A 22,940-nucleotide genomic window follows, 5' to 3' on the forward strand; every position below is an offset into this window, starting at 1 on the left:
TTTGCACCATTTGTAGAAATGAAACTCTAAATTAAGGAGAACCACCAAGTGTTTATTTTAGAAAATGAGATAACTTAAGGCTACTGTAGGCCATCTTTCCCAAATAAATGTATATAATAAATGTATATAATTATCTCACCTAAATATTTGATCATGCAGTGCATTTTATTTTTTAAAAACTATTTTTCAGGTAGGTCTAACATTAGTATTGAGGTAAGAAATACTAAAGACATTTAATAAGAGATCAAATGTAAATTAATATTGGTCTTCCCTGAATAAATTAAATTAGATTAATCCTTACACTTAAGGTTGCAAAAGTTAGTCATTCAAGAGCAGTGAGTGTCATAAAGGTTCATCAAACAACACAAGACAAAGAGAAACTCAGAGACAGCATCAGTTTATTCGACAGCTGTCACTTTAAGAGCGGATACGGTTACATGCAGCTGCACAAACGTTCACTCGCGAGTCACGACGGGGTTTACGTGCATACTCGCCAAGACGGTCATTTAGTACATACATTTGTGTGTATCTGACCATTTCAGCGCAATTTGTACTCGCAAGCTTTTTGTGAGATGGTGTGTGTGTGTGTGCGCGCGCACACGGTCTGGAGAGCGCGCGAGTGCTGAGCGGTTTGAACATGCTGAGCGGTTTGAACACTGGCAAGACTTAAAATAAATGCAAATGGTAAACTTTAGTGACGATGCGACACTGCCTCGATTGTGCAAAGTGGCAAATCCTGTGTCAACTGTGCAGCTGGATTTTAGTGCAGATGCGCTGATGTGAAGCCATTTGAGCATTTTGAAAGGGAGAGAGAGAGAGAGCGCGCACGCTGTGATTCACGCGCGCTGTTTGTGAACGTACGTCCCACAGAAAGTTTTCAAATGACTGCGTAAGTTATTTAATATAGAAATATGAATTGTACCTCACCTTCAGCATTATAATTATTTTACCCTCACTGGAAAGAGAATGAGATGGTGTCGCTGCATATCATGCCCTAGCTTTCACGGCAGGTGCGGGTTTATGTGTCGTCAGCATGCGATCGGTTCATGAGATCTGCCTTTTTGGAGACCGCCGATCAATCATCCCAAAGCGATTATCGACCAATCAAGATCGGTTGCCGATCAATCGGAGCACCCCTATTTAAAAGATTATGTTGGATAAACTTAAAACTATAATTTTCTAAATTGATCAAATTGAGTTGCCATTACTTAAGAGTCCAAGTTGAAAACATGCAAAGTCTAATAGGATAAACACAAATAAAATTTGTTTAAAGTACTTAAAAAGCTGATGCGAATAGTTGCCTCAATTTTATTGAGTAAAACGGGCACAGTATTTTTTACAGTGGGCTACTATGTTTCTGAGCGTAGGATAGTTTTATATGCAGCCTTATGAGAGAAAAATACTAGAAAATGATGGCATATGAATGAAGTTGTAGGTAGTTTTGAGTTAGTATTCCTTTCTATTCTATAGGCCTATTCTAGAATCATAACCACCATAGATATTGACATGTCAAAAAGTGAAACATTGTTGGTTTAACTTAAAAAGTAAAAGTAACCTGGTAGCCTTAAAATCTTAAAGGTCCCGTTTTTCGTGTTTTTTTGAAGCTTTGATTGTGTTTACAGTGTGCAATATAACATGTGTTCATGTTTCGCGTGTAAAAAAACACAGTATTTTTCACACAATTTACTTATCTGTATACTGCTGTTTTCACTGTCCTCAAAACGGCTTTAAAGATTTCCCTGTTCTATGAAGTCCCTCCTTCAGAAACACGTAACGAGTTCTGATTGTGCCAGCGGTTCCCGTGTTGTGATTCGACAGCAGCTTAGGGCACGCAGAGCGCACGTTACCGGAAAGGTCACGCCTCTCACCATAACGGGGATGCATGCGCTCAATGATCTCTAAGTACAGCGTCCCTGGGAAAGCCAAACAAAGGTGACTTGACTCCGGGATGAAAATAACAGCGTCTCAACGACATGGCGACAAACAAACTATACGAACGCAACCGAACGCAACACTTCCTCTTCTCCACGCCGGAGCAACAAGACCACACCCCCTTTTTTGCGCGTTCTTGTGGGCGGAGGTTAGCCGACAAACTGCTCTACTGACGTCATTAAAGCAGGAAATACCAGGATGTAGTCCTAACCAGCCGTTCGCTGTAGCCTTTGAAAGGGAACTTCTGTTAAATAAAATATCTCGCTTGGCATTGAACTTTGAGCTTTATAATTTTACAGGTAATATAAATGCTCTAACAGCAACATTACACACTAACTAAAGTTTGAAAAATGGGATCACGAAGAACAGGACCTTTAAGTTAACAAATTTGAAAATTTTGTAAATGCAATGAAGTAGGGATGTCACAAGTTAACAAGTCGGTACTGAAATTATAAAAATGTGACGATACCAGCATTTCTGTAGTACTGGTACAGACTCCCGAGTATATTCGGTACCTGCAGCTGCGTTCAGCCGCTTCCGCGCGCACACACACGCACACACACACTACGCTGTCTTCGTAGTCTCTGCCGCGTGTCACTATCAGTGTTGGGCACGTTACTTTAAAAAAGTAATTAGTTATAGTTACTAGTTACTTCTTACAAATAGTAACTGAGTTAGTAACTGAGTTACATCATTATAAAAGTAACTAATTACCAGGGAAAGTAACTAATGTGTTACTTTTTTTTTTTTTAAATGTTTAAATATGTCAAATAACTTGGATGCCCCCAATATTAAATATGTTAAATGAATGATTTGGACACTAAATAGAATACATTATTATTATAAAACATTGTACATTAATGTACACTATTGTAATGTTGCTGTGGGACAATGTGAGAGACACCTATCAAATTCAATATATTATTGTAAATATTATCAGTAGACCTACTATAGTGTAAATATTGTGTAAATAGTATCAGTACTTCTTTACTACTCCTCTGGTAGTAGAGCTCACGTTATCACCTGGGTTTTTAGCCACTAATATTGTGGCTGTGATGACGTGAGGCTTCATTAGATTAGAAATAGAATTACTTGCCACCGACGTGGATAGACTCTTTCTCCCTGGGCATAAGCTTCACGTTACATTTATGTAATGTTTATATGTTTATAAACATTCTTACCGTTCATCTCAACGAGGGAAAAGTAGCGCTTATACTTCCAGTTTGCGAAAGCTACCTTTAAAGTCGTTGGACTGCCATCGCTGACTGTGCATATGCGAGTGCGTCAAAGGTGTGTGTGTGTGTGTGTGTGAACTCAACCTATCAACCTCAACCTTGTCTCCCACCCACCAATCATCATCAGTTATGTGTACCACCCAACCCAACCCCCAACACGCATGGCTAGCGCGCGCGCACACACACACACACACGCGCGCGCGTTGCAGGTCCGACTGACAGATAGCCTGTTCGGATGAAAACCGCTTCAATGAGCTAAATTATAGTAACGCCGCATTTTTTTCCTCAGTAATGCTAACGGCGTTGTAACGGAAGAAACAGTAATTCGTTTGATTACTCGTTACTGAAAAAAGTAATTCCGTTAGTAACGCCGTTTATCTATAACGCCGTTATTCCCAACACTGGTCACTATATGAGGACACAAACGCATAAACCATCACTTCATGAGAATTTACTCGTTCATTTGAGAAAACTGTCATATCATGAATACAGACACTCAAAGGTCTTCACGGCAATCTGTCAAAATAAAAGTTCGGTTTATACAAATTGAAATTGGCAATATATTATTGTAGCCTACAGTAGATTTAGTTATTTCTCTATGTAACAATAATACGTCTCTACTAATAATAATAATTATGCCTAGATGGTTGATTCTTTTTCACTTGATTTTTTTTTATAAACAATGTTTACTTTTAAACAGCATACAGCCTTTAAATGTTTATGTATTATTTACTTATAATGATTATCATCATACATAATAAACTTAATACATACATGTTTTTTTTTTATAATAGTTAAATTTAAAAAAAATTAGCTGTGGTACCGAAATTGGTACTGAGTACTAGGGCTGGGCGATATGGAGCACAAAAAAAATATCTCGATATATACGATATATATCTCAATATCTTTACAGGAAAAATAACCCCCCAAAAACTACTGCAAAAACAAATATGCCACAATCTTTTTTTTTATTGAAGTGCAAAGAGGCAGTTCATGGAACAAAGTGCTTTTGCGACATTTAAAACTAAAAAAAATCCCTGTATACAAAAATAATAATTTAACTTTAAAATAAAGGAAGAAATAGTACATATTGCCTTCTGTTCATTCAAAAATAAAACAACTCAACTCAACCTCAACACGAGTACCGTAAAATGTTGATGGTATTGGTACTAACTACTGGAGTTTTGGTACCGTGACATCCCTACAAATGAAGGCGAGCAGAAACTCAACATATGAAAGTTTTAAGAAACAAATTGATAAATCATGAAACTTTTTACAGAGTGGTTGATCAATATGGGTTATGCAGATTATTATTATTATTATTATTTTGTAGATATTACCCTTAAGAAAATTAACTGTTGTTATACAAATGGTAACCATTCCTCAAAAAAAAAGTTCACTGCACTTCTGCAATAGGTAGTTTTGAGTTAGTATTCTTTTCTATTCTATATTATAGGCCTATTCTAGAATCATAACCACCATAGATATTGACATGTCAAAAAGTGCACTGTAAAAAAACATTGTTGGTTTAATGTAAAAGTAAAAGTAGCCTGGTAGCCTTAAAATTAAGTTAACAAATTAGAAAATTGAGTAAATACAATGAAGGTGTACAGAAACTCAACATATTATGTTATCTGAACCACATCAATTCTGAAAGTTGATTTGACAAAAGAAAAAATGTGATAAATCATGAAATTTTTTATAGTTGATCAATATGGGTTCGACAGATTATCTTTATTATTATTATTTTAGTTTGTAGGTATCCCCTTAGGAAAATAAACTTTTGTTATATGGTAATCATTCCTCAAAAAAAAGTTCACTACACTTCTGCAATAGGTAGTTTTGAGTTAGTTTTCTTTTCTATTCTATATTATAGGCCTATTCTAGAATCATAACCACCATAGATATTGACATGTCAAAAAGTGCACTGTAAAAAAACATTGTTGGTTTAATGTAAAAGTAAAAGTAACCTGGTAGCCTTAAAATTAAGTTAACAAATTAGAAAATTGAGTAAATATGAAGGCATACAGAAACTCAACATATTATGTTATCTGAACCACATCAATTATGTAAGTTGATTTGACAAAAGAAAAAAAAATTGATAAATCATGAATGGTTGATCAATATGGGTTCAACAGATTATTAATATTATTATTATTATTATTTTAGTTTGTAGGTATTACCCTTACGAAAATTAACTATTGTAATACAAATGGTAACCATTCCTCAAAAAAAAGTTCACTACACTTCTGCAATAGGTAGTTTTGAGTTAGTTTTCTTTTCTATTCTATATTCTAGGCCTATTATCATAACCACCATAGATATTGACATGTCAAAAAGTGAAACATTGTTGGTTTAACTTAAAAAGTAAAAGTAACCTGGTAGCCTTAAAATTTTAATTATTATTTTAGTTTGTAGGTATTACCCGTACGAAAATTAACTGTTGTTATACAAATGCTAATCATTCCTAAAAAAAAATAAGCAAAAAATGTATATCTCGATATAGCAAATATATAATGAAGGCGAGCAGAAACTCAACATATTATGTTATCTGAACCACATCAATTATGTAAGTTGATTTGACAAAATAAAAAAAATGATAAATCATGAATGGTTGATCAATATGGGTTCAACAGATTATTATTATTATTATTATTATTATTATTTTATTATAGTTTGTAGGTATTACCCTTACGAAAATGAACTGTTGTTATACAAATGGTAATCATTCCTAAAAAAAAAAAAAAAAAAAAAAAAAAAAAAGTTTACTACACTTCTACAATAATAAAAACCATGGTTCCTTTTCGTAAGGGATGATCCTGTCATGTATTATCTCAAGGGAGAAATTGAGTTAAACGCATGTGATATAAAAGACTACATATACTCTGGTGGGCTGCTTCAGAATGATGTTTTCACACACCCGATGATAACATCAATGTGGGATGGAAATGAGTGTGTGTGGAAACACCAGCCGGTCCCCCCGCCTCTCTCAGCGACCGAACTCACCCACTCTCCCGTTACCCGGAAGTATGCAGAATTCCCAAAGATGGCGGAACAAGGTCCGATGGCGATAGCTATGCGGCTAAGAAATCAGCTGCAGAACGTCTACAAGCTCGACCCTTTAAGGAACGAGGTGAGTGAAAGGGGCTAAAATCGCTTAGGCTGTCCGTCTTTCGCCGCGTGCTTCCCGCGCGCACTATAAACACGCGCGAGAGGGGCGTTCTGTGTGGCGCGAAAGCCGAGAGATGGAGCGCGAGACCGTGCTGCGTGTCTGCGCAGGCGTGAGTGTTGTGAAGAATCGATCCACTGTGTCTAGCGGTTGTGTTTTTGTTCTCCGTGGTTTTCTTGTCAAGTCCGTCCCAGTCTAATTCCCTGCTTTGTAGGTTTTCCCCCCATCTCCAAAATTCAATACACGAATAAAATGGGTTGTTTTGAACGAATGTAACGCTGGTGGTGCACGTCGCGTGCTGAGCTGTGATGCCCCACATGATTATTATTGATGCGCGTTGGCCCAGACAAGTGAACAAGTGCATCGTTATGATCGTGCATTCTCGGCAGGGCATGCCAGGGTTGAACATGAGTGACAGAAAATGTGTTTTTACTTTAGAGTCCATGGGACGTTATGTGACCCCTAAGGTGCATATGCGAGGACATGCCGTTTTCTTCTTCCCTCGACGTCTAGTTCTTGTTTAATTCAGTGGCTTGCAGTTCTGGCAATGATTGATATTAAACTACTAGTACTCGCGTAGTCCATAATATACTCTGGTTTATTTAGCCAGTCGCAGGCTCGCTTGTTTGTGACACCTGACTCCCCGAAAAGTAAAGCGCGCCTCTGCGCACCACATGAAGGAGCGCGCATGTAAATAGTTGTACACAACATTTTTTTTTCTTCTTTAGAATTAACAGTTTCCATATCAGAACAGGCACGTGATGTAAAAATACATAAACCTATGTGTTTTTTTTACATTTTCACAATTTCAATCACTTTTTGGCATCTCTAGTTTGCTTTCATTTGAAATAATATTAAATAATAGGTCATAAAGACGCCAGAATAGAAATTAGAGGAAGTTTAGCATGTCACAACCCAGCAAGCAATCGTCAAGGCTAAAAGTTGGGCTGTCTGTGAAAATTGAATAGACGTCTTTAGCCCAAGAATAGACTAGTCAACTAGAATATGAACATGTCAAAGAATTGAAACCAAACACCTTGCAATCACTGTTGACTCTGCTTACGTGATGGAACATCACACATCTCGCAAGTTATTTTGGCAAAACGACATGTAACCAAATTCAAGGTTGCTTTGGCTGGAAGTGGGTTACTCATAGCCGGGATTGGGTCTATCTGCTTGTAAGGCCGTTTCTGGGTCCAAGCCTCAACTCGTTTCACTTGAGAATGCCATCGACAGCCGTTTATGAGCGCTATTTATTCATATTAAACATCAAACATTTTAAAAAATGAAACATTTTAAATACTTGCGTCTCTGTGCTCACAGTGTCACAGACATTAATATTGTAACGATTTATAAAAGATGAATCACTGTCTGGCCATCTGGAATTTTGGTATGGAGATAAAGGTTATGATTTTTTTTTTTCTTTTGTAGTATTACACCACATTGCCAAAGTCAAATGTCAATGTCAAAGCCTGGTGATTTTCCGTAAAAAATGTGACAGAAAATGTGTTTTTACTTTAGAGTCCATGGGACGTTATGTGACCCCTAAGGTGCATATGCGGGGACGTGTCGTTTTCTTCTTTCCTCGACGTCTAGTTCTTATTTAATTCAGTGGCTTGCAGTTCTGGCAATGACTGATATTAAACTACTAGTACTCGCGTAGTCCATATCATGGGCGTCGGAACTATTGTATGTGGTTGGGACAAGACCCACCCACTTTTTACGATCAATGACATTGGACCCACTCACTTTTATCGTCTCTAATTCAGCACGTCTGTTAACCTACCCCTAACCGATAAACACTTATTATTAAACACGTTAGACGCTTTGTTTCCACTTTTCTAATATCTTGCCTGTCCGATCTGATATGTGATGGGAAAGGGGAGTAAAGCGAGTTCGGCAAAAGGCGGATTCGAATCTCGGATCGATTTGCGTCAAAACTTGATGCCATGCATCTTACCCCTACACTATTGTTGCTCTCAATGATATAGTGATTTCTGTAATTTTGTTATGAACAAGCCGGTATATTTGCACTTAATGGCATCTACTCCAGTCATTTTTTTCTGAGAGAGGACCCACCCACATTTTTTGGGCTTCCGACACCCATGGTCCATATACTCTGGTTTATTGAGCCAGTCGCAGACTCGCTTGTTTACAAATGACACCTGACTCCCTGAAAAGTAAAGCGTAAATTGAGAATGTTACTGATCTCAAACGACCTGTTTTCCCCTGTTTGGTACCACAGGAAGAAGTTAAAATAAAGATAAAGGACCTAAATGAACACATCGTGTGCTACCTCTGCGCTGGATACTTTATCGACGCCACCACCATCACAGAATGTCTCCATACGTGTAAGTGTACTTTATTATTAGCGGATTTACTTCACACTTATATGCAGAAGAAATCCACAAGCTACTTTGTTATACTCAATACTTACTCTCTCCGCAGTCTGCAAGAGTTGCATTGTGAAGTATCTCCAGACCAGCAAATATTGTCCGATGTGCAACATCAAAATCCACGAAACGCAGCCCCTGCTGAATCTAAAGCTGGACAGAGTCATGCAAGACATCGTCTACAAACTAGTCCCGGGTCTACAAGAGAGTGAGTACAGTGAACTTTTGATCTTGAGTGTCAGTTTATGCGACTCCTGGTCAGTCGTGGTTAAGTGTCCATCTGATCTTCTCAGGCGAAGACAAGCGAATTAAAGAATTCTATCAGTCACGGGGTCTTGAACGCATCATACAGCCATCTGGAGAAGGTACGCGATGACCTGTAGGTAGATACGGCTGTAAATTAGTTTTAATAAGACTTTTATTAAGTGTGTTTGTGTTTTTCTGTAGATTCAGTTCCAGATAACACAGGGTTACCTTACACAAGCTTTGACCACTCCAAAGCTCACTTTTACAGATATGATGAGCAGGTCTCTCTATGTCTGGAAAGGCAAAGGTAAGACAGCAGTAAAGCTTATTTTATAAATGTATATGTACCGGTCAAAAGTTTGGAAACATTACTATTTTCACTGTTTTTGAAAGAAGTCTCTTATGCTCATCAAGCCTGAATTTATTTGATCAAAATACAGAAAAACTGTCATTTTGTGAATTATTATTACAATTTAAAATAATGATTTTCTATTTTAATATACTTTATCATACTTCAGTGTCACACAATCTTTCAGAAATCATTCTAATATGCTGATTTATTATCAATGTTGGAAAGTTAACTGCTCAATATTGTTTTATAACCTGTGATAGTTTTTTCAAGAATCTTTGATAAATGAAGAGTTAAAAAAGAACATGATTTATTTAAAATATAAATCTTTTGTAGCAATATGCACTCCCTTTGAAAAGTTTGGGGTGTGTATTCATAGGCGGAGTGCAAACCAGAGCCAATGGTTTTGTCTGAGCTATGAATAATTAAAAATAATAAAAATATAATTCATATTTTCTCATTTTATTTGTCTTATCTTATCCTTTTAGTGTAGAATGAGTAAACGTGATTTTTTTTTTAGAATGGCAAAACAAATTTAAAAGTAAAATTTTTAGGCTGATACATTTTTAGGCTGGTCTACCTCAGTGGTCTAACAGCGCTCGTCAATGTCAAAATGATCGAAATGGCCAATCAGATTAAAGAAGGCGGGTCTTACTGTCATCACTCTAAAAAAAAAGGCTCGTAATCATAGGGGAACCTTTTTTTAGTGCTATATAGCACCAATTTTGGTGTTTCAGTGGTTCTTCAGCGGTTCTTCAGAGGTGCTATATAGCACCTTAGTCAAAGAACCGGTGAAGAACCGGTGAAGAACCGCTGAAGAACCTCTGAAGAACCTCTGAAGAACCACTGAAGCACCAAAATTGGTGCTATATAGCACTAAAAAGGTTCCCCTATGATTACGAGCCAAGAACCATTTTTGGTGCAATATAGAACCTTTTTTTTTTAGAGTGTACTGTCACAACACAACGAGAGTTCGTGGAAAGATGTAAGTAGATGCAAGTGTTTTATCTAGTGATGCAAACTACTCAACTTTTTATATAATTTCACCGTTCTGAATTGAGAAATTGCGATCATGATTCATAGCCTAATTCATAAATGAATGTGACGAGGCAAAAAAAGTTACAATTTGTACACATTTTAAAATAAAATATTATTTGCAAATAGTTTAAATTAATTACTTCATTAGCCTACTACAATTAAACCTAAAACTTACCATTCCTATTTATTTATTCCCTTAAATCCCTTTTAATCCATTAATTATTCAACTCCTTTATTATTATTATTATTATTTATAATAATATAAATTATACCCCAAGGTGCTCCCCAAGCTCAAAAGTGAAACTCTGCCTATGTTTGTTTTGTTTTTTTATTATTATTATTTTTATTAATACTTTTACTCAGCAAGGGTGTGTTAAATCGATAAAAAGTGATAGTAAAGATTTATATTGTTAGAAAAGATTTCTATTTTGAATAAATGCTGTTCTTTTTAAACTTAATCTCAAAAATGTATCTTAAAAAGAAATTAATCAGCACAGCAATTTTCAACATTGATAATAACTGAGTATCAAATCATATGAGAATGAGAATATGAGAATGATTTCTGAAGGATCATGTGAGACTGAAGACTGAACTGGAGTAATGATGCTAAAAATTCAGCTTTGATCACAGAAATTAATTTTCTTTTAAAGTATATTCAAATAGAAAATCATTATTTTAAATGTTAATAGTATTTCAAAATATTACTGTTTTTTTTTTCTTGTATTTTTGATCAAATAAGAGACCTCTTTCAAAAACATGAAACATTTTAATATTTCCAAACTTTTGACCAGTGTATATAGCCTATATTTGTATTAATTTACAGTATACTGTTCAAAAGTTTCAGGCCCATAAGATTTAAAAAAATATATATATTAATATTTGTATTTTTCATGAATGCATTAAATTGATTTTAAATTGACAGTAAATACATGACAAAAGTCAATCAAACAGATGCTGTTCTTTTGAAGTTTCTGTTCCTCAAAGAATCCTGAAAGAAACGTACCATGGTTTCCAGAAAAATATGAAGCAGCACAACTGTTTTCAACATTGATGATAATCATAAATGTTTCTTGAGAAGCAAATCATCATATTAGAAAGATTTCTAAAGGATCATATGACACTGACGACTGGAGTAATGATGATAAATTCAGCTTTGATCACAGGAATAAATTACATTTTAAAATATATTCAAATAGTAAACGGCTATTTTAAATTGTAATAATATTACTGGTTTTACTGGATATTTAATCAAATAATTTCAGCCTTTCATTTTGCTTTTTACAGCTCGTCATTTTCTGGGAAGGACAAAAATAAATTAACTTTACAGGTAAGACGACAGCCACTGAAGGAATACTCTCAAGAAAACCTTTTTTAGGTTAGCTAGTTTGTCTCTATTAGAAGTGATGACAGATTTATTTATTTGCAATTGTGTTTCTGCAGCAGAAATTTGTACGTTGTTCAGTCAGGGCTGAAGTACGGCATCTGAGGAAAGTGTTATGTCATCGACTTAACGTGGAGAAACATCAGGTCTGACTCTCTTTCTCTTCTCTTTCTCCTCAAGTTTTGTCATCTGTTACTCATCCTCATTTTGTTCCAAACCTGTATGAGTTTCTTTCTTCTGCTGAACACAAAAGAAGATATTTTGAGGAATGTTGGTAATCAAATCAACTTCCATATAGTATTTTTTTTCCCCACTATGGAAGTCAATGTAACCCGTCAACTGTTTGATTGACATTCTTCAAAATATCTTCTTTTGAGGGCGAGTAAAAGTGATGACAGAATTGTCATTTTTGGGTGAACTATCCCTTTAAAGGTGCCCTGCCACACAACCATTTTACATGTATTTAAAAAAAAAATAGATGTTAGGTAGGTCCATGTGTTTTTGTGTTATGTCGTGAATGTGTAAATGAGCTGCTACCTCCTCTGTCAGCTCTAGCCACTGAAAAGAAACAAGCGGAGAAATCCGGCCATTTACAAAAGCTGGTCAGTCTGGCATGTGTTGCCTGAGCTCATTACTATTCATGTTGAGGACACGCCCACAGAATTCGTCTTGCTCAGTGACAGTTTTCGTATACAACAAGGATGGCTGAATGTCATATATATATATGGCAATATACCTGAAGAAGCCATTTCTGCAGTGATTCCAGACGATAGTAAACAAAGGTCCTCTGCTTGTTGCCTTGGGTAAAAGCCAGGCTCTCATTGGCTAGCTGTTAGCCAATCAGAGTCAAGCTTGTTGAATATTGATGAGCTGAGTCTTCCTGCAGGCTTTCTATACCGCTAGGATGGCTTGAAACAAGGTAACCAAGGCATTTTTTCCCCACAAAAAAAGTCCATGGTAGAACTTCAGACATTAGCACAAAAAAGTAATGAAACGCGTGTGGCAGGGCACCTTTAAAGAGCTGTTGCTTTTTTATTTAGGACCAGAACGCCATATTTTTTGGAATATTTTGCATCACCTTCAGCTGTCATATTTTTCTACATCATGAATTAATATGCTATGAATGTATTGTTTATTAGACTTTTAAAGAAAAGACTGTAATTTCAAAGTTTAAAATTAAAAAAAAAATTGTATTGATAGCAGATCAGAAAGATTTCTGAAGGATCATGTGACACTGAAGACCGGAGTAATGATGATAAATTCAGTTTTGATCACAAGAATAAATTACATTTTAAAATATATTCAAATAGTAAACGGCTATTCTAAATTGCAATAATATTTCACAATATTTTTGTTTTTATTGTATACTTGATCAAATGATTTCATCCTTAGTGAACTGTAATATATATTTTAATAAATTATGAATTAATATGCTATGAATGTATAGTTTATTAATTAGACTTTTTAATGATGACTGTAATTTCAAAGCCAACTGGCCTACTATTTTGTTTCTAACAATATGCAATAACCTGGTGGTATAAAATAGTTTCAGTCTACTAAAATGATAAATGTTTTTCTGTTGACAATGAAGTAGGAAACAAAGAATTCACCCATGTTCAGTTGATGAAGTCTAGCCTTGAGCTTACAGCTGACTGGTCTGTTGTTAGTGAACGCGACATGCGGCTCAGATGCTTCAAGACACTGTATTAGACAAACAAACGACATTTGATTCATTATATATAAAAATGTATATTAATTTCTATTCACTCCCAGAATAGAAAGAATCGATGTTCAAATTGGATGACCAGCTATAGAGAGAGAGAGATTTTGAACTAAACCTCATTGTTTTTCTTTCCCACCCTCCTTTTCTTCTCTCTTCATCGTGTGCTCTCTTTGTTTCGCTACAGGTCCAGATGTTATTCAATAACGAATCTCTCCCAGATCACATGACCATGAAGCGTCTCTGGCTGTCTCACTGGTTTGGAAAGGTATCGTAGACTCAAGCGTCTCCAGCTAATTTCATAGCGCATTCTTTCACACTATCAGCCCGTTTGCTTTCCCTCCAGGAGGGATCTTCATTTCTCTAGCACACTAGCGATTTACTGTGCTCCGGTTTACATTTTCGGAGGGGAATCTAAGATTTATTAGCACTAGGAAAAGCCATATGCCTGATGTCGCCTTGTGGTCTGAAAAATGCAATAGAAGTGCCATTCTCCATATTGCTTCATACGGTGTCTTGCTGCGGTTTGCGGGGCGTCAAAGTGTTTAGCACAAGCAAAGCAATCCCATGCCTTGTATGCTTTAAAGTGCGACGGCTGACGCTCTGCCCGCGGTCTCTGTTTAGTGTCAAAGTCGTTAGCCTGTCAACAAGATGATACTTGGCTCTTTTCATTTCAAACCTTTAATTCACGTTCTAACGCTTTCCTCTTTTTCTCTCGTCTTAGGCACAGCCGCTGGTACTCCATTATGCTATAAAAGACAAGCGGACAAGATAGGATAGTGTGAAAAGATCAATTGGTGTACATATTTTGTATTTCACATATTCTATTTTAATAGCTTTCTGTACATATATACTTATTTTTTGTTTTGTATTTTTGAAAATAAATTTTAAGTGGTAAAAAAATATCGAGTGCATTTTGTATCGTATGTTTGAGTGTCCTTTGATTTTTATTAAATTCAGTGCAAGTGGGGGGGGGGGGGGGGTGTTATATGAGCACAAGGGATGTCTAGCCTTGTTAAAGTGGAAATGAAGAATGTTTGTGTTTGTATCGCCACTGTTTTTCGATGCCACCGCCAGGGGGCAGTGTTGGTCTTCAGGAGAGCACCACTAACACCAGTCGCCTTCAGTCACCTCACGATGACTCTATTAGGATCATCTCAAGGCATTTTTCATCTCAAGAGTACATTATATCATGGAGTGCTCTTAAGATGCAATGAAAACCCCAGGCAGGGAAAGTAGCCTAATTGCAGTTGTGATAAGAAACGACTCGTGAAACAAGGAAAACTCACTGTCAGTCAGACAGAAATAGAATCAAATAATAACACACACACAAATATATATATATAATAGGGCTGGCAAAAGATTAATCGCGAATAATCTCATCCAAAATAAAAGTTTGTTTACATAATATATGTGTGTGTACTGTGTATAATTATTATTTATATATAAAAACACACAAGCATGTATATATTTAAGAAAAATTGATTATATTTATATATAAAATATTTATATATAATATAAATTACATAAATGTATATACCGTATATACATGCAAATATTTCTTAAATATATACATGAATGTGTTTGTATTTATATATACATAATAATTATACAGATATACACACAAATATATTATGTAAACACAAACTTTTATTTTGGATGTGATTAATGGAAATAAACCTGGACTCAAATTGTTATTTTTGTTTACCAATTTAATGTTGCCTCTGTGTCCATCAGTCTTTGTCTACAATGTCAGTATGCATTTTTTCAATCTGTAGGCTATTTTATAACGAAAATATATTTTGTGTTTTCCTCCATGTATTTGTTTCTTGAGACCAAATAGCCTTACATTTTACCATTATAAAATAATACAGGTTTGCAGTTAAAATAATTATACATACTTAATAATTCAGAGGGTCAAATATGAACAGTAATGTTACTTTGTTATTTTTTTAGTAGCCTATGTCAGTAGGAAACGTTACGATTATTAGCTATAGGCCATTTTCATCAATGGCAATGTGATTAATTTTGGAGATTAATGCACTCTAAAAAATGCTGGGTTAAAAACGACCCAAGTTGGATTGAAAATGGACAAACCCAGCAATTGGGTTGTTTTAACCCAGCGGTTGCGTTAAATGTTTGCTTAAAACAACCCAATCGCTGGGTTTGTCCATTTTCAACCCAACTTGGGTTGTTTTTAACCCAGCATTTTTTAGAGTGTGTAATGTATTAAATGTAAATACATGTAAAGTAGCCTATTAAATTATCTAGAATTATTTTAGGCTTTAAAACACAACTCTTTAAATAGTGAATATTCAATAAAAGAATATTCCTATCGCCTATCGTTTTTTCGCAATTAGGCCTATTTTATTTTTCATGAAATATGCTATTTAGGCTAGGCTACATACACAGATATAAATGTTAAAAAACGAAATTAATTATATCAATGGACTACGTCCCCGGAATATAGGCCTCTAATGTCATTTCGACTATTTTTCGTGATTCGCTAAAAGCCTAAAAAAAGGCGAAATGTTTGATTTTATTCCGTTTGTTTTATGTAATAACTAATAATCTTAAATAGCCTATATTTTAAAGAATATAAAATATAGGCCTAATAGTAGGCTAATAACAATAGGCTACTAATGTTAATGTTAAATAGCATTCAATGATATTGTAAGCAAATAGCCTACACCGTGTAAAGCGTTATTCTAATTGGTTTATTTCTATTATTAATTTTTCATATTGTCTTTGCCATGATTCAGACTTTAAATGAACATAGAACATAATGTATATCCTGTTACAAAACGTAGCCTATCATATGCACGTAAAAACGTATATTTTGCGTATAAATTGCACGATAAATACCATTCGTGCTATAGATACGCATTTGATGAAAGTGTTTTTGCTGCAACAATTAGGCCTAGGCACTTTTACCGCCTTTTAAATGAATGAAAAGTTTCACTCTATAGGTGCAGAAAGTATTTCAAATCTCTAAAGTGAAACCTGCTGCTCTATCATCCGAGGGACCTTTCAGGACGCGCTTGCTTTCTCGGAGATTTTCCACCCTGTGAAATCGTGGCTTTCAATCGCAATACTCCAGAGGCATTTACATTCATATACCTTCGAATTCCAGCCATCGCGATTGTCAGAAGGAACCCAAAGCATTTCGACTGGCTATTGTGCGGGCGGAGTTCAGTCGGCGCAGTTCCGCCGCGCCTCGACAACTCTGAGAACTCCGGCTCTCTGGCAACGAGTCTCTCCACAATGCGCTCATAAAAATCTGCTTGACTTTTCAACCCCGACTATTCCAAGCGATTAGGCCAATTGTACATCCATCTTCTCGCTGCCCCAAAACTGCTGCCTTGATCTGCTCACAAATGGACCGAGAGAAATTCGGATGCAACAATCCACCCCATTTCCACCGGCTTTCCCATTGAGATTTATTCATTAGGAACCGCATGCAAATCATCCGCTATTCATGGGCGTTTTTTAACACACGGGCACAGATGTGGGGTATTATTTGGGCTCGGCCGACTGAAACTGTTAAAGCGCACTCAAAGGCGGGTTAACCTAATCAATCACGTTGACTAGTTTGTGTTAGGGAAGATTCATAAACCATATGGCGCGAGGAGGAAAGCAAGCTTTATGTTGTCCTCGTGACAATGTGAGAGGGGGGAACCTTGTTCAATTGTCCTAATTAAGCTTCAGGCACTCTTAACACACACAAACACTCTTAACACACACACAATGAACCGATGTGTTAAAGTGCTCTGCCTCTCTCAGCTGTTTAACTCAAGAGAGCGTGTCATAAAATAAAGTAGGCCTATTTTATGCATGGCACTTTTGCCTCATTACACTGCAACAAAAATGCCACTAAAATATTCAACTTACATTTTTAGATGGTGCTAAACTTTTTTCAACCACTTTGACTTTAATTACAGAAAAAAGGAGTGAAATGCGTGGAAACAAAGAAGTGGATTTTCTGGGTATCCACAAATTTATGGGAGAATTATTATAATTCAGCTCATTCAATTCAATTCGGACTCAAGGTAAGGAAACATAGTGAAATTACATATACCCTTTATTTACATAAATGAGGATTAAATAGAATGTTACAATAAATTTAATGAGTTAGATGCATCATAACTTGTTATATATATACACAACCTTGCCCTTGCATTGTTTTGGACATTCGTTTTTTTCCCTTTTATTATTTGTTAAATAATGCCTGTAGGAATTGTGCCAGGGACCGGGATATATAATGTAAAACTTTGGGAAATGAGTCTTGACAATTACAATGTAGAATCAAGATTGAATAAACTCGCTTTCTGGTGACTTTTTTTTTTTTTTAATGTTCTGACATTATTTATAAATATATAATTCTATTCAGCTGAGAATTTAATTGAAAATCACTTTTGGCATAGAGGTTCTACAGCGGTCATAAATGTGTGTTCAACGGTGTAAACAATTGCACACGTTTCCTTCGGAAAAAAATCGAGCTGAGAAATAAAGCTTAAAATGTACATACACATGTTGCAGTCTTGATACTGTACCATTTATCTCTAAGCAATTCTCAGATCTTACTCCTTCAACCATGTCTTCTGCACGTCAGAACGAAGAGGTCCTTTCAATAAATTAAAAATAAGGGAGACAGAAACCTTTGCTTGCATTTCGAGTTCATCCGCAGAGTCCGTGCAAAAGTTGTGAAAAATGCCCTTCTCTGAAAACAAGGGCCTGCTTTTAATCGTCCACCTCGATTTCCTCGTCCTCCTCCGAGAACTCGTCTGTGGTTTGGCCTCTGGACGAAGACGGGGACTGTGGGAAGGCTCTCGGGGAGAGGCTGGGAGAAATGGGCCCCGAGCCACCGTGAGGGTCTTCAATGTCCTCCATGGACACCAGTTTCTGCAATGCCTGCGGCGGGATTTTCTTGAGGGACTCCACGTCGGCCTTCATCTCCTCCAGGTCTCTCTTGAGCTTGGCCCGTCGGTTCTGGAACCAGGTGATGACCTGCGCGTTGGTCAGGCCCAGCTGCTGTGCGATCTGGTCTCTGTCGGCCGGTGACAGGTATTTCTGGTACAAAAAGCGCTTTTCCAGCTCGTAGATCTGGTGGTTTGTGAAGGCTGTGCGGGACTTCCGTCGTTTTTTGGAGGCCTGTCTTTGGCCGAAGGAGTTGAGATGTTCGCGACCTTTAAAAGGAAAGAAAGGAGAGGTGTGTGAGGACTACTGGGTCGCAATAACTTCCCTTAGTAAATCATACACAAACATTATAAAGCTATAATGCTCATTCGGTAATGCATGTACATTGAAATAGACACATTTCCCAATGGTCCTATATTTTTGTCTGTATATTGTTCTTGACTTGCTGTTTGGTTTTCTGGAGATTTAAAACAGTTTTTAATGCTGCATTAAAGGTTCAGTGTTTTGGTTTCTGGGATCTTTAAAGCACTGGAACAGACTGTAGTAGATTTTTTTTCTTTCTTGTAAAACCTGAAAAGTTTCTCAAATCCAGTTTGGTTCGAATTAGAACCGTTATTTTTAAGAGTGTACACACTGTTGTGTTATGTGATAGGCCGCAGTTGTTCATTCCAGCTGCATAACAGCTGTTCTTGAAAAGGGGGAGAAACTTTCCAAAACATCTGAACTATTGATTGCCAAGTAAAATTCGAAATATTTGATGTGTTAATCAAGCTGCCTATCACGCCACAGAACTGGCCTCAATCTTATTACGGATGACCTTAACCATTAGTGTGACCCACTAAGACAGTTCTGCAATGTCAACACGGATGTCATTTCGACCGAACATGAAGGATTCCCATCTATTTAACATTCTTCTAAATGCAGGTTACTTTCTATCGTATTAGGCTACACTTCTGGGAAAAAAATAAAAAAGGTTTTGGAAAACCTAGTTCTGCATAAAACTATAATTTACTGGCATTTTAAAGAATCATGAAACCAGTACACTGATCAGACAAACCCATTAAATCTCAGAAGAATCATATAGCAACTCGATGAAAATAGAAGAGGGTTTTTTGCTTGACTATCGAAGAACCTTTTAATTTTTAGGGAAATACTGAAATTCCTGAAATACTGACATTCACATTTGAGGAATCACTTTCGTTATTTACCTCATGAAAATATCAGGAGAAATTTAATAGGCTATCTGAAAAATATGCGGGGAAGAAACAAGTTGGTAATCACTGAACCTAAAACATTTAGATTTAAAAGTATAAATATAATGTGTATATATATATATATATATATATATATATATATATATATATATATATATATATATATATATATATAATATATATATATATATATATATATATATATATATATATATATATATATATATATAGCTAAAAGCATTCCATATTAAATGTAAAATGCGCATATAATAGCTTAATGCTACAATAACACTTCCAAAAGTTCCTCCATTTGCGCTTTTGAAACTCGTGCATTAATTCGTAAACACTATCCTAACGCAACCGCATAATTCTCTCTCTAAAAAAAGACTAAACATTTTACCTTCTGCGGCTTGTATAACGCTGACTTCCAGACCCTTAAATGTTTTGCTCGCCAGCTCCTCCAGAGCGCATAACGGCGAGGACGGAGCGCTGATCCCGTTCCGAGACGCGCTCGAGCCGGCCACTTTCTCCAGCACCCGCGGAGGGCACAGACTACCGACGGACTTCTTGACGGACGGTTTGTTTAAGATATCCTCAATGCTGAAAGGGGTGAGAGGCTTGTTGGAGTTGGCCGGAGGCGGGAGTTGGTCCAAGGGACCCCGCCGCCTCTCCTCGCCGCTGGACTGCAAAACGGAGCCTGCCTTCATGTCTTTAGAGCTGGAGGTCATCTCAGTCCCAGGAAACAAGTTCGAATAGAAGTCACCTAGTTCGCTCAAACTTGTTTACGCATACAAAAGCCTTGTCTATTCCTCTCTTTAATCAGAATCGTTGTTCTTCCTCACTCTGAAGTGGCTCTCCAAAAGCACCATGCTTCAGGAGTCACGGGCGCCCGAACTTTAGTCCTCATGTGCGGCTCCAGTGTTCTCTGAGCTGCTCCATGAAGATCTTCACCGTGCGTAGCCGTGTCTGAAGGAGGCTCAAAACAGCAAGCGACCGCTAACGAGTTCTTGTTGATTGCTTTTGTGAAGTTCAATTAGAGAAACACTACACTACTTTCTGACCCGCTGCTCCGTCTTAAAGGGCCAGACCATAATAATGAATTGGACCAAGAATAGGAGGAGTTTCCCCCTGAAGTTTAAAGAGAGGGGAGATGGCTCGGGATGTTTATGCATCTGTTGATGCACCCCACTCCCACTTAGGGCAAACCACGTGCTCCACGCGTATACCTCCCTGAAAAGGGAGAGTGTGTGCTCATTAACACCAACACTCAACACAAGCATTCTGTGCATTCGAATTTATATTCAGTTTATTATTAATAATAATAATAATAATAATGACGTATAATGCAAAACAGAATAAAATAAACATTCAACGAGGCATTAATGAACATAAAAAAACGAATAGGCCTGTTTAAGATATTCAAGAGTTGTCCATGTGGCAACAACTCGCTAATTACTGAAATATTGTAGGATGTGATTATTACAGTTTTGGAGGCTATTATGACAGCCATACACGAGGTGTGAGGAAATTACGCTGTCATCAGAACACACGAGATCAGAATGCAAGGCATGTGATCGTTTCAGTCCAATAAAAATGATTTGACTTTATCGTGAAACAAACTGCACGAGATGTGGACATCATTTATAATATATATATAGCCTATATGTATACTGTGTTATGTTATGCCAGTTTGAACAGTGTTGATCTTGCCAAAAGCACTGACACTTTGAAAAAAAAATTTTTTGTGCAGATTTTATTTATTTTAATTGTAGCAGAAATATAGCAAATAAATATATCCTGCGTAGCTGGTTTGTCGTAAATGGTGATTTTCTTCATACCAAAAATATCTCAATAATATTTCAGTCAGCACGGCAGTCCCATTCTATGAATTTGTGAAAATGCACGTGCAAAGGGGAGAAAGCAGCCCTCGATGCAGCAGTGCTGCTCAGACACGCTCGGCGTCGGACAAGATTTCAGATGATGCTCGCGGGACGCTGGAGAAACGCAGTGCGCCTGCTATCAAGACGCAGGTAAGAAGAACTCGCGTTCTTGCTTTTAAATTTAAGACACCGGTAAATAGAAGTGAGCAATGACTGATGTAATGACAGCCTATACTTGAACTGAAGAAACGGATCAACAAAATAAAATATATTTCCCCCACATATTCTTCCACCGCACTTCGTGTTTTCATTGTGCTGTTGCATTTATTACGCGATATATATTTTTTGAAACCTGGTTTCAGCTTGCTTTTTTATCATAATAAAGATATTTCATTATACACATATAACACATGTGATCTTATACACACGTGATAAAGTTTTATTTAAAGCCTACAAAGGCTAAGATTTTTATTTTATTATCTGCTCACAAATATTTTAAATAGCATACACTGAATTCCTCAGTTTTATTGCTTTTGATATTTTATTGTTTGGTTAAAATTAACTGGAACTGTGTTGCTATATATATATACTCATATACTTAAAAATTTAAGGCAGCAGCTTTTTACAGTATGTATGTATGTGTGTGTATATATTACATATACATACTGTAAAAAAGCTGCTGCCTTACATTTTTAAGTGCAATCAACTTAAATGACATTAACTGTGTTTAAAAAATGATCTAAATCTTGTATAATTTATGAAAAAAGTTGAAAATTGCTTAACTTATTTTGATGAGCAATGTAAAAACATATGTCATAACATATTGATCATATTTTTTTTTTTATAGCCTAGTGTATATAATTTTAGGTCATTTTCTCTTCAACGTTGCTGAGGCCTAGACTGGTGAATATTTTGGTGGTCTCCCCATAAATGTAAAACATTGGGCAATAAAACAAGTGGCGATGTTGACATCTGCTAATATTTAACAGGGTTTCGATAATCGATTAGGGTGATAGATGTCTCTCTTACACGAGTCATTGGCGATGTATGGCCAGTTCGCAGGAATATCGCATTGTCCGTGCCAAGAGCGCCATATGGTGACATCCGTACAGGGACTGGAACGAGCCAAACTACTCACGAGCAGTAAAACAGCACGACATTCTATTAGTGCGGGTCCAGACCGGGCGACGTGGGCGACCCGGAGCCAAACTCAATTGAATAGTTTATGGCAAATGAGCAACAAATGTATATTATACCAGACTACACAAAACATGATAATGAATCTTGTGAGCCCAATACATTGTTTTGTTTCACTTCAAATCACTTCAATTCAAGTAACATTTTATGTTACAGTACCACGAATTTAAATATCAACAGGAGTTTAGTGGAAAAGAGAAATAGGCCTATCTATAAAGGAGGTCTTTAAGAAAACCGTCACTATTGCTAAGCATAATAAGCAAAGGTAA

General features: G+C 36.5%; 2 protein-coding genes across 2 annotated transcripts; one reads left to right on the top strand and one right to left on the bottom strand.

The window, feature by feature from the left end:
* Positions 1-6,197: 6,197 nt before the first annotated feature.
* On the top strand, positions 6,198-14,359 carry pcgf1 (polycomb group ring finger 1). Its single transcript, XM_079838542.1, has 9 exons — positions 6,198-6,300; positions 8,582-8,687; positions 8,785-8,937; positions 9,023-9,094; positions 9,177-9,282; positions 11,647-11,689; positions 11,803-11,889; positions 13,651-13,731; positions 14,188-14,359. Exons 1-9 carry the CDS (start codon positions 6,214-6,216, stop codon positions 14,236-14,238), a joined length of 786 nt encoding a protein of 261 aa, XP_079694668.1. The 5' UTR covers positions 6,198-6,213; the 3' UTR covers positions 14,239-14,359.
* A 3,168-nt stretch (positions 14,360-17,527) lies between these two features.
* Positions 17,528-20,664, bottom strand: lbx2 (ladybird homeobox 2). Its single transcript, XM_079839116.1, has 2 exons — positions 19,995-20,664; positions 17,528-18,649 (listed from the first exon to the last, which is right to left on the bottom strand). The coding sequence occupies exons 1-2, from the start codon at positions 20,320-20,322 to the stop codon at positions 18,204-18,206; spliced, it is 774 nt and encodes a 257-aa protein (XP_079695242.1). The 5' UTR covers positions 20,323-20,664; the 3' UTR covers positions 17,528-18,203.
* Between the last annotated feature and the right edge of the window lie 2,276 nt (positions 20,665-22,940).

The sequence above is a fragment of the Gobio gobio genome (assembly GCF_949357685.1).
Source record: "Gobio gobio genome assembly, chromosome: 16".
Lineage (NCBI taxonomy): Eukaryota > Metazoa > Chordata > Actinopteri > Cypriniformes > Gobionidae > Gobio > Gobio gobio.

Bases quoted from the DNA above. Each gene is read 5' to 3' on its own strand.
- pcgf1 (XM_079838542.1), top strand. From the start codon at position 6,214: ATGGCGGAACAAGGTCCGATGGCGATAGCTATGCGGCTAAGAAATCAG. The intron at 6,301-8,581 runs GTGAGTGAAAGG...TTGGTACCACAG, and splicing joins TCGACCCTTTAAGGAACGAG to GAAGAAGTTAAAATAAAGAT. The intron at 8,938-9,022 runs GTGAGTACAGTG...TGATCTTCTCAG, and splicing joins AGTCCCGGGTCTACAAGAGA to GCGAAGACAAGCGAATTAAA.
- lbx2 (XM_079839116.1), bottom strand. From the start codon at position 20,322: ATGACCTCCAGCTCTAAAGACATGAAGGCAGGCTCCGTTTTGCAGTCC. The intron at 18,650-19,994 runs GTAAAATGTTTA...TTCCTTTTAAAG, and splicing joins CGTTATACAAGCCGCAGAAG to GTCGCGAACATCTCAACTCC.